The 10,801-nt window shown below is 52.1% G+C and overlaps 3 protein-coding genes across 3 annotated transcripts; 2 read left to right on the top strand and 1 right to left on the bottom strand.

Moving 5' to 3' along the window:
• Positions 1 to 35: 35 nt before the first annotated feature.
• Positions 36 to 1,374, top strand: HER10_EVM0004611 (metallo-beta-lactamase superfamily protein; the record flags this gene model as incomplete). Its single annotated transcript, XM_035474247.1, has 2 exons — positions 36 to 525; positions 600 to 1,374. Exons 1-2 carry the CDS (start codon positions 164 to 166, stop codon positions 1,372 to 1,374), a joined length of 1,137 nt encoding a protein of 378 aa, XP_035332520.1. The 5' UTR covers positions 36 to 163.
• Positions 1,375 to 2,552: 1,178 nt separating this feature from the next.
• On the top strand, positions 2,553 to 4,709 carry HER10_EVM0002187 (uncharacterized protein). Its single transcript, XM_035471911.1, has 4 exons — positions 2,553 to 3,572; positions 3,627 to 3,860; positions 3,911 to 4,133; positions 4,244 to 4,709. The coding sequence occupies exons 1-4, from the start codon at positions 2,734 to 2,736 to the stop codon at positions 4,568 to 4,570; spliced, it is 1,623 nt and encodes a 540-aa protein (XP_035332250.1). The 5' UTR covers positions 2,553 to 2,733; the 3' UTR covers positions 4,571 to 4,709.
• A 2,752-nt stretch (positions 4,710 to 7,461) lies between these two features.
• Positions 7,462 to 9,633, bottom strand: HER10_EVM0006803 (PAP2 superfamily protein). The gene is made up of 2 exons (XM_035476378.1): positions 8,698 to 9,633; positions 7,462 to 8,642 (listed from the first exon to the last, which is right to left on the bottom strand). The coding sequence occupies exons 1-2, from the start codon at positions 8,902 to 8,904 to the stop codon at positions 7,677 to 7,679; spliced, it is 1,173 nt and encodes a 390-aa protein (XP_035332805.1). The 5' UTR covers positions 8,905 to 9,633; the 3' UTR covers positions 7,462 to 7,676.
• Positions 9,634 to 10,801: the final 1,168 nt, after the last annotated feature.

The following is a 10,801-nucleotide window of genomic DNA, read 5'->3' as shown; positions in this document are numbered from 1 at the left end:
GGCGCGCGTCCGCGCTTCTTGGCTTGCTTGGGCCTGAGCCTTTGAGGTGAGATTGGTGAGACTGATATAAAAGTCCCATGTGCCCGGCGTCATCGATGAGCACAAAACATCGTGTCTATCATACTTGTTTGAGTCTTTAAGCTAACAACAACCATCCGCAACCATGTCTGCAACTTCTGCCTTGAATATCCCTCCTTCAAAGTCGACGGTCTCCGTCTCCATCATCGACACAACCCTCAATGGAGACCTTCCCACGGCGCCCTTCATGGGCCCTACCATGAATGGCTTCGAGAGGTGGTACGGCGTAGGCTACGCATTTCTAGTGACGCACCAGGACTCTGCTGGAAAGACTAGACGCGTAGTTTTCGATCTCGGCCTGCCGAAAGACTGGGACAATGACTTCTCTCCAGCTGTCTTGGAGATGGGGAAGAACTTGGACGGCACGATGATTGCCCAAAAGTACGTCTCCGAAATTTTGACCGAGGGCGGTCTTGATTTGGGGGAGATTGAGGCGCTCTTCTGGAGGTACGTAAGCCATGTTTGCTTTTTCGTGCGCAACAAAAGATACTTGAGCATGTGATGGCTGATATGGCGCATAGTCACGCACACCCGGATCACATTGGCCGCCCGTCACTCTTCCCTTCCACGGTGTCGCTGATCGTTGGCCCGGGGGTGAAGGAGGCGTATTTCCCTGGCTACCCAACCATTCCAGACGCGCCCGTTCTCGCTCGCGAGTTCGAGGGCCGCGAAGTGCGTGAACTGAACTTCACTTCCACCGAGATAGAAATCGGTGGACTCAAGGCACTGGATTACTTCAACGACGGGAGTTTCTACCTCCTCTCCGCGCCGGGCCACGCCATCGGACATATTAACGCCCTGGCTCGTACAACGAAGGATAGTTTCATGTACTTTGCAGGCGACTCCTTCCACCACAGCTCCGTCCTGAGACCGCACGGCGGCGCGACGCTACCAGAGGAAATCCAGCTGCCGGGCCACAGCTGCTGTTCGGGACGGGCGTTCCACGCAGTCCACCCCGTGGCTGGGAACTCTGCCGCCCTGGGGCCCTACAACAAGGTCCTAGGGGAGGCGGGGAGCGACGCGAACGGGATCCCGTTCCATGCGCTGCCTGAGGGTGGGATATTCATGGATTTGGAGGCATCGAGGGAGACGGTGCGTGCTATTCAGAGGTTCGATGCGAGTCCGGATGTGTTTGTTGTGGCGTCGCATGATAGTAGTTTGGTTGGTGTTGTGGATGTGTATCCTGCGGATGGAAGTGAGTGGAGAGCGAAGGGGTGGAAGGAGGGTGGGAAGTGGGTGTTTTTGAAGGATTTTGAGAAGGCGGTTGAGATTGCCAACTCTAAAGAGAAGTTGTGAGGGTGATGATGAGAGTATGTTTTAGTAGCCTTGTATTTGTATAAATTCTCCTCTTCGATTGTGGTCTACTTCCACGTTGCTTGTGTCGCAGCTTTCTTCTAAACCTGAAACCTAAGCCTCATTGCAATTATCTTTTAGATGTTTCCTTATCTTTGACGTAGGCCGTCCCGATCATATTTACACCAGCTACATCGGAAATTGTTTGCCAAAAACATACTTCTAGTCCTCGATAGGCGTCACAGAACATCCATTCTCACTTGACGCGCCTATTGGTTTAACAAGTAGATAAAAATTCAACGCGGGCTACGATAATTGAGGACGGTGCCGGAACCCAATTAGGAACGTTTTTGCACTGGATGTCCGGCCCATAGACAACGTCGATTGTGCCAGAAAGGTTGGCGCAAGCTTGGAAGCGGTCATCTAAGAAGTGTTGAAAGGTGATTTGGCCGAAACAGTCGTGGTAGTTGCATGTGATGTGACGATATTTGGCCACAGCTACGGATGCCAGTAGCGGTAGAAGAGTATGAGTTGGTGGTTTCACTAAAGTGAGATGAAGACATATGAGTTGGAATATGACCCTGTTGAATGTGAGGAGCTTGCGACTATTACTGCTGCGTCGATTTCTTCTTGGAGACAGGGTAGTCGGATTGGAAATACAATTACTCTTACTGTTCGATGGAGGCTTGATCGGGATCTATGAAGGAGGGAGATGGTTGTTTGTTTCCCGCCGGAGTCGATGGGAACGGAATTCTCTCAGGCCACCTCAGACATGTATGTGATGCAAAGGATTATGTTGCATTGGTTCTGCATATTAGGTCGGGAAAGTAATAGAGGGCGGCGAGCATCATGTTTAGTAAACCACCAAGAGATCAAAGCTCTGCGCTTAGTCGATCCTACCTCAATTGTATAGCATAACTAACATGAATAGATATAGTTGTGAATAATTCATATCTCGGACTTACCACAACGCCTGTTGACATTGCAAAAAAGGTGGTGTAAAGGAAATTGATTCAGTCATACAAAGCTTTATCAAAGGTTCTTTTCCGCGATTAATCCCGCCTGATTACGTATGTGGACCTTTGAGCCAATTAGACAACGGTCCCCGGTATTACTTGCGCCCTTTGAGTTGTCGGTGCTAACCCTTAAGGGTCGGCGTCTCACTTAACTTATCAGCAAAAGAACTTTGGTACCAGGCTCGCCGGGGCTCTTGACTCACTCGGCATCTTGGGACTTTGTACATGTACTTTGCTCTCATCTCAATTCCGTCGAGTCTGCTCAACTTTAGCTCGTTCATACACCTGAGGTGTTGTAGAGGTATTGAACTTTAACTACCAATCAACATCGACCTCCACAGCAAACATGGCAACGCAAACCGCAACGGAGTTGCAGACATTCGGGCCTGCTTCGTCGACACCAGTCACCTTACTACGAAAAAGCCATGACGCGCCATCAAACTTCCAACAAGCTCCCGGCGGGCTAATGACCACCGACTCGGAAGGGGAAGCAGCAACGACCGCCCCCGTCCTGCTCTCTAAAACCCGAGCCGGCATCGTCATCGCCCAAGTCTGCGGCCAGCTCTTCTTCAGCAGCTTCTGCAACGGCATCATCGTCGTCGCCCTGCCCGCCATGCAGCACAACCTAGGCCTGGACGAAGGTCTCCTCGTCTGGCCTAGCTCCAGTTACTTCCTCACGGCCGGATCGTGTCTCCTGCTCGCCGGCTCCATCGCCGACGTCGTCGGGAACAAGCGCGTGAACCTGACGGGATCGTTCTTCAGCGCCATATTTGCCATGGCGTGCGGTCTGGCGCAGACGGGTGGCCAGATCATTGCGTTTCGGGCGCTTCAAGGTGTGGCGTATGCTGTTATCACGCCTTCGTCCATCTCCATCATCTCGACCAATATGGAGGAAGGGCGGCCGCGCAATATGGGATTCGCATGCATGGGCTTTTCTCAGCCGCTGGGTTTCTTGTTTGGGCTGGTACTGGGTGGTGTGTTTACTGATAATGTTGGATGGCGACCGGCTTTCTACCTGGCTGCAGCTGCGAGTGCGGCTCTGTTTCTGGTTGCCATGTGGGCTTTGCCGCGCGACCTTCAGGCGAGAAATGGCCAGTCTATCTGGAAGCGACTTGCCAAGGATATTGACACCGTGGGAGTAGTTCTGGTCAGCACCGGCCTAGCGACCTTGTCGTATGTGTTGGCGTAAGTACCTGGTCTACTTACAGCTCAGTGAACGAAATGGTTAACCTGGCACAGATCATTGTCAGCCGACATCAACAACATCCGTAAGCCATCTAGCATCGCGCTTCTGGCTGTAGCTGGTTGCTCTATTCCTTCATTTGTCGGGTGGATGCACCATCGGGTGAAGAACAACAAGACAGCTTTGATTCCCAACTCGCTTTGGGGCAGCTATGTGTTCACCAGCTGTTGCGTCATGGTACTTCTTACCAACGCTCTCACCAACTGCATGGAGCTTTACAGCAGTTTGTTGTAAGTCGTAATGGCACTGCTTGGCAGACTTCTTGAGTAACGTAAACCAGCTTCCAGCAGGTCCAGGGCTTGTCAGCAACGGTGGCATCAGTCCAAGTCGTTCCATCTCTCGCCGCCGGGGCACTGACAAGCATCGCAACTGGCATCTTCGTTCACCGCATGCCCGTCTTGTGGATGCTATTGATCTCATCAGCAATGAGCACAGTTGCGCCGCTTCTCATGGCCCTCATCCGCACCAACCAATTGTATTGGGAGAATGCCTTCTTCGCACAAGTAAGAAAAGAGAATCTCTACTACTTGAACCTCATTTCAGCCATGCCCATAATCTACGAATTCTATCTGTCAAGTCTAGTCTCCGGTATACTAAGATCAACTCGTTGCAGATCCTCACCCCCATTAGCTGCGACATTCTCTTCACAGTCGGCCTCCTCATCGTCTCCGACGTTTTCCCCAAACGAATGCAGGCCCTCAGCGGCGCCGTCTTCAATACGTGCGCTCAGCTCGGCACAGCCCTCGGACTCAGCGTGGCCCAGGTCATTGCTTCGTCTGCGACTAACGCTTCTTCGTACGCTGACAAGTCATCGCCTGATGCCCTCATGGCCGGCTACAGAGTTGCCTTCTGGGCCATGTTTGGCTGGATGATGTTCGTCTGTCTTGTATGTGTGTTTGGAATGCGCCGGGTAGGTGTTATTGGTGTGAAGCGGGATTAGGCCCATCCAGTTTATCACCACCTGCACGATTCAGCCACCTTAAGGGGCACACATAACGAAGTTTCAAAGCACGGCTGGCGTCTTCAGACCTTGCGGACAAGACAAAAGAGTATGTTGGAATCACGAAATGATAGGCAGCGCAGATGCATGATGCTGGAAATACAGATGACGCATGTAGAAGTAGGATTATTTTGAAGCAAAGCATGAAGCCCTTCGCGTTTCGATCTCAATCGATTCCAATAATCCAAGCAACACTAGAGAGTTGACGCAGTAGGAACGTGTAAATCGTCTGACCCAACACCCTATCTGCAGACTTCACCCTTTCCAGAGTGACTTGAATATCTGTCGCCGCACTGCAATTTCAGATGAGGCCTTAGTAGTAACGACGGCTCGCCTCAGTATCCCGGCTAGTCTCACTGCTCTGCTGACTCCCACCACCGCTCACATTAACGACAACAAGTGGCTGCGACCTCTGCCGCTCCTGCTCGCGTTCTCTTTCACGCTCGGCTTCGCGGTCAGCTTCCCGCTGTTCATGGTAGGCATCTTGGCTGCATCCGTAGACGCAGTAAGTCTGAGAATCTTTGATCTCGCGGTTGCAGCCGGGGCAGCCTTTCGTCATGGTTCCGGTTTGTTGTTGTAGGGAGGATTGAATGGTTGAATTGTGTGTTTCAGTAAGGGAGTAAGCGAGGCGTTTTTGGCAACTTCAAGTCGAGCTTGTTGATCTGGGCTTGAAGATGGGGGTTTGACGTTTCTGAGGAGAGGAGGCAAGTTCAGTTCGACGACTTTGAGGGGACTTCTTGTGGATTATATACCCTCAACTTCAAGCTGTATATGATTAATTACACTTTGTTCATCCACGTGATTCCCGGTGATTGTCATAGGAGCAGGGAAATCAATCAAACCAACCACCGCACAGCTTCGGGGACAACTTCAAGTGCATACGCGGCCTCCCAGCCTGATCTTGCAATCAGGCTATGTGCTGTTCATTGATAGTCAGTCTGCTTCACCACTGACAAGATGACGCGAGGCCAAGGAGGGATCGACGTTCATCTCTCGGATATCACTTACACCCGAACCTCTAGAATCACTCATGTCGGGCGCTGATAACAAGATGTTCGGATATGAATGATGTATCCGATGCCCGAGATCTCCCTGTCCTGACGGCTCTGGGCTCACATGGCAAGGCAAGGCTGGACGGAAAGAAAAGGGGGTGGGTGCCTACCGTAGGTTCTCGCGGCGCGATTGCCACAAAGTCAGTGGAGAGGGGAAAGTTTGGGTGGAGGACCCGCAGAGGACTGGATGCGGTGTCCTTTTGTAATAAGCCTATGAGACGTGGCATCGAGAAGGAGGTGTCGCGACTACTTTATCGAGGCTGCTTACTCTCGACACGTCACGAAATACGACAGCATACAATCGAAGTAGAAGAAGGACCAGATGTGATTGAAGGCCTTGGCAAATTCTAACATTATACGTACACTCTCTACATGGAAAAAAGTTCAGATTGAAATGAAAGCGAGTACGTATTCAAGACAGATATCGTTGCCTACTTGACACGAACGTAAGGGCGAAGTTGGTCCAGCTTTCAAGATAGTGAGATTATGTGTTCCCATCGATTCCCACTTGAGCGAGCTTAAGGAAGATTCAATTGAGACTATTTCAATATCAACATGTCAAACGACAGGTTCGTTCGTTCTCGAACCAGGATCTCCACTATCGTGCGAAATTGACAATCAGATCCTAATAATAATGACGAGATCCATGATGTCCATGATGCCCATGACCATACCCGTGTCCCCGATGATACCCTCCTCCTCCACCACCACCACCACCGCCGGAACCGAAGTAAACAAACACAGGCGGCGCCCTGCTCCGTTCCCTCTCCCGCATCCTCTCCATCTCGCGCTGGCGTTCGCGCTCCCGCCGACGTTTGTTCTCATAGTAGGCGACCTGGCTGCATCCGTAGACGCAATAGGTCTGATAGTCTTTGATCTGGCGGTTGCATCCCGGGCATCCTTTCGTCATGTTGGCGATGCGAGGGTATATCGGTGTTTGAGATTTTGGAGTTGGATTTGTGTTTGCTTTGTGGGATTCTGGTGGCGAGATAGCTGGCTTGATAGATGAGCTTTCACTCTGGGCGATATTTTTTAAGCGTAGTTTGCTGTTACGATTATCACAAGAGACTCGGGGGCATCGATCTTCGCATGTGGGCGGAAGTCTCTCGGTCTTTATGCCCCTAAGACCCGACCCTTCGACGCAAATATCAACAGCATCCTACTCACGAAGGATCTTTAGAACTAGCCATGTGCCATCGATCCGCATGTCAAGCCTGATAAGATGTTCGAAGCGTCCTGGCGTGAGTCCTTCCCCTCTTCTTCCGGCCAGGTTGCGTACGTCACAAGCCAATGCAACAAGGTCGTATTTTGGGCGCACTGCGGCTGGTAGGAGCCGAACGTGCGAGATATCGACGCAAGCTGACCATCCCAGAAGACATCTCGTGTAACACCGCATGCAAAGACTCAAGATACTAGTAGGTATTTCGAGGTCGTAGTGGTGTCTCGCACGAGGCTGTAGAATTCACGGAGTGTTGACTTAGCGCGCGGGCTCTTATGTGATGCTGACCAATATGGCACGGTACAGCTAGACGTGCAACGTTCTGTCAAGCAAAAGGTGAATGGTGGCAGAATGATCACCCAGAGATGACGGGTGTATGAACTTTACTAAGTGGTAACGTTACCGTGGATTACGTGGCTTGGCTTGATGGATGAAGACTGGTCCAATTACATCCACAGACAGATGTGATCACAGTAGAATTCTTTTCGCAAGTTTTCATTTTTCTTGAAAACACAATGGCACCAGGTATTATGGTTACAATAAGTGAAAACGAAGGTAGATCAAGTATTAAAACTTCCATTAGGTGTAAACACCGGATAAAGACTAATGTACAAGCTTGTGCTGTAGGGTATTGTAGTTTCTTCAGCGAGGCCGTTACTCATAACTCTCAGACTCCAAGACTCGAGCTGAACTTCTGCGGAGATAATAATCTCCGATTCTGTGTTTCATGGTCTCAAGACCATGTGCCATCTAGGCATGCATTTTTAATATAGAATTAAACCATCGCATCGGGGTGACGGGATCCAGAGCCGACGGGCTTGCGGGATCCAACGGGCTCGCCATAGTCGTTCACACCGGCGCCAGTGGAAGCACTGTGGCCATGGCCGTGGTGCTTCTCGCGGTGCAGGATACCACCGCCGCCACGCTTGCCCCAGCCGGCCTTGCGGGTGAAGACAGCATCGTACAACTCAGCCTCGGCACCATAGTTGAGGGCCTGACCACGGTTCAGGGGAATGTGGTTGAAGCGGAAGTCCCAAATGGCAGCGTAGGTCATGCGGTAGGAGGAGAAGGCGAAAGTGATACCGATGGCGGCACCGGCAAAGATGTCGTACCAGTTGTGGAACTCATCAATAGTGAGGGCGCCACCGATGAGGACGGCCCCGAGAATGGGGATGTAGGTGATGATCAGCTTCCACATGGCAGGGTGGTAGTCGGAGAAGACCTTGAACTTGGCGTTGAGGTACAGGTAGAGATATCCGAAGCCGGCAAAGGCAGCGGTGGTGTGTCCACTGGGGAAACTCTCGAGGGAGTCGTTGATCTCCTTCATGTCGCCGGTGCAAACCTCCTTGGTGACGTACAAGCTCTGGAATCCAGCGGCGCTGTAGCCGGTGCGGGCGATGCCACCCTGGCTGCTAGTGACACGGGACAGATCGGGCTGGCAAGCCTCGAGGAAGTGAGGGCGCAGACCACCGATAAGGAACTTGATGAAGACCTGGAAGACGGCGGCGCAGATGAGGGAGTAGAGGAGGCCGATGACGGCGTTGTTGACATCCCAGAAGGAGCGGATGCGGATCTGCATGAGAAGGATGATGCAGATGGGGATGACAGAGGCCAGGAAGGCAGCAAGCCAAATGGGGACAACTTCGTTGCGCATGGGGTAAGCGAACTGGGGGTAAACGACTTCACCATCGGCAAAGGTGACGGCGAAGGAACGGTTCGGGGCGGGAGGTGCCATGTAAATCTGTACATTGTTAGCGATGCTTGGCAATGTGATATTGAGACACAATGTCACTTACTCCGAGACCGATGGCGCCCATGCAGATCATGGTGATGATGTCGATGAGGGTGCCCTTGAGCCATTGCCCGAAGCTGGGGCGGGTAGACATGGAGTAAGGCTCAGCGCCACGACGCTTGCCAGAGACGCCGTTATGGTGACCGTTGGCATGGCCGGTAGCAGCAGCGCCTGCGGGTGCCGCCTCGCGACGTTTTCCAAAAATGCCCATGGTGATGCTTTTTTGATGAGGATGTTGTTGTTGGTGTTGTTGTTTTTGGGTGTTGTGCAGTGTCGTATTAGCGGTCTTGCCAAGCTTTGGTGAAGAAGATGCCAAGACGGGATGGCTGTGCTTGACTGCTTGTGCCTCGCCGGGAGCTGCAAGAAGTGTCTTGGCGAGCTGTGATGGATGGGAAGGGGTGGCTTGACTGTGAGGGATGAAGGGAGAAGATTGAGCAGAGGAAGGGGAGGGAGGTCGACTTTAAGCTTAGGGAATAAGGTCCGGGGTCTACAGTCTGTGGCAGGCAAGAACGATGTCGAGGTGACTACCGCTGGTGCCCTCCTTCCTCTGAGTATTCGTGATTAGGTACCTTGGTACTTGCGAGTTTCCAGGCTTGACGTCATGTTTGTTTAATCCCAAAATGGGATGAAAAAACTTGGGAAGGTGCACACGCACACGGTTGGGGGAGATGTGGGATGTGGGATCGAGGGCAGGCGCGACGCACGATGCACACGCAGCCATATGTCATTCCAGCCGCGGCTTCATTTCAGGCTTTTGCTAGGGGCGGTAGGTAGGGCGCTGGGGCGTTTGTTACCTCACTCCTTGAACCACAGAGCCAGTCGAGAGGCCGAGACATGGGTGTTTTCTGTGTGTGCCTTTGGACTGTAGCACGACGGACATTGGCTCACTTTCAGCTTCGGGACCTTTTGGGAGAGGGTGACATTTCAAGCCAGGGCCGTTCCTGTTACGCACTAAAACCCCGGATTGTGGCTAGTGACTAAACTTGCCCAGAAAGTGACTTGGTTGTCTAAGACATTTTGGTCGTTGAATGTGTGTACGGAGTATGTGTACCGTATCCATACGAACTGCCAGCAGAAATGATACGAAAAGAGAGCGCAAAAAAAGTCAAGCCACGCGCTACTCAGCCGTGTCAGTGGAAGTACTGCGTAAAAACACCAACGACGTCATGCCGCCTCGGACGCGTGGGCGGTGGGCACATGTACCTATGTACACATCCTTGGCAACGACCGGGTCTGTTCCCGCACTCCACTGCGACCTTCTCAATCCCTGTCAACCGGCACCTCAGATCCGACTTCTCCAATCAGAATCCCGGATGCCATAAGATTGGAAAAGGTCTGGACTTCCATAGGATGGTGATGATGCGCTACTCTCTGCCCAAGGGCAGAGGCGTCAAGCCACGCCATACGAGATGAGGCGTAAAAATACTCCGTATCTGATTTTCTTTCTCTCTTCTGGCTGATTCACGGCGGAAAGAATACTTGCCATCGAGATGTACATGGACTCAGACAAGATTCTACCAGTGGCATAGGGCAACCTGTTTCCAAGGACGTCTGTCTGCACTTGAACTATGGCTGGGTGCATCGGGCTTGACAGGGAAACAGGGCGCCAAACGTCCAGAGACATCTCCCGCAAAAGCGTCGCCGATCCCTTCAACATGTCCTGCAACCTCCGTATCAGGCTTTACAGGCATCCCTTTTGTCTGTTGGCTCGGCGGGCCTGTCGAGACATACATGTATCCACTGTCCATGACAGAGATGTCATCCTCGTCTCCGCTGTGACGATTCTCGTGGGAGTATAATCGTTTGTCAGATGAAAACCTCAGAGCCCTGGTATCCGTACTCACGCAATCAAAATTTGGTTCTGATCCCTGGCGACCGGACTGGGGGAGGGTCGTCCGTAAGGCATGGTACACGGGCATTCCAGGGGTCGCTCTCGAGGGGGACCAAAAGGTCCGGGACGTTTGTATCGACGATGGCCCGTGGTGTTAGCGCCCTCGTGCCACCTAACTACCACTTCGATGTTGCACCACCGCCAGGGGAACTTTGATGACCTGAACACATTCTTCTCCGAATGGACACGGCAGAGACTCTCTTTATTGATTTTGCTA

This window comes from Colletotrichum scovillei (assembly GCF_011075155.1).
Source record: "Colletotrichum scovillei strain TJNH1 chromosome Unknown Contig00006, whole genome shotgun sequence".
NCBI lineage: Eukaryota > Fungi > Ascomycota > Sordariomycetes > Glomerellales > Glomerellaceae > Colletotrichum > Colletotrichum scovillei.
Note: the sequence above shows the minus strand (reverse complement) of the source record. Positions and strands in the feature narration are given on the sequence as shown.

Bases quoted from the DNA above. Each gene is read 5' to 3' on its own strand.
- HER10_EVM0002187 (XM_035471911.1), top strand. From the start codon at position 2,734: ATGGCAACGCAAACCGCAACGGAGTTGCAGACATTCGGGCCTGCTTCG. The intron at 3,573-3,626 runs GTAAGTACCTGG...AACCTGGCACAG, and splicing joins ACCTTGTCGTATGTGTTGGC to ATCATTGTCAGCCGACATCA. The intron at 4,134-4,243 runs GTAAGAAAAGAG...AACTCGTTGCAG, and splicing joins AGAATGCCTTCTTCGCACAA to ATCCTCACCCCCATTAGCTG.
- HER10_EVM0006803 (XM_035476378.1), bottom strand. From the start codon at position 8,904: ATGGGCATTTTTGGAAAACGTCGCGAGGCGGCACCCGCAGGCGCTGCT. The intron at 8,643-8,697 runs GTAAGTGACATT...AACAATGTACAG, and splicing joins TGGGCGCCATCGGTCTCGGA to ATTTACATGGCACCTCCCGC.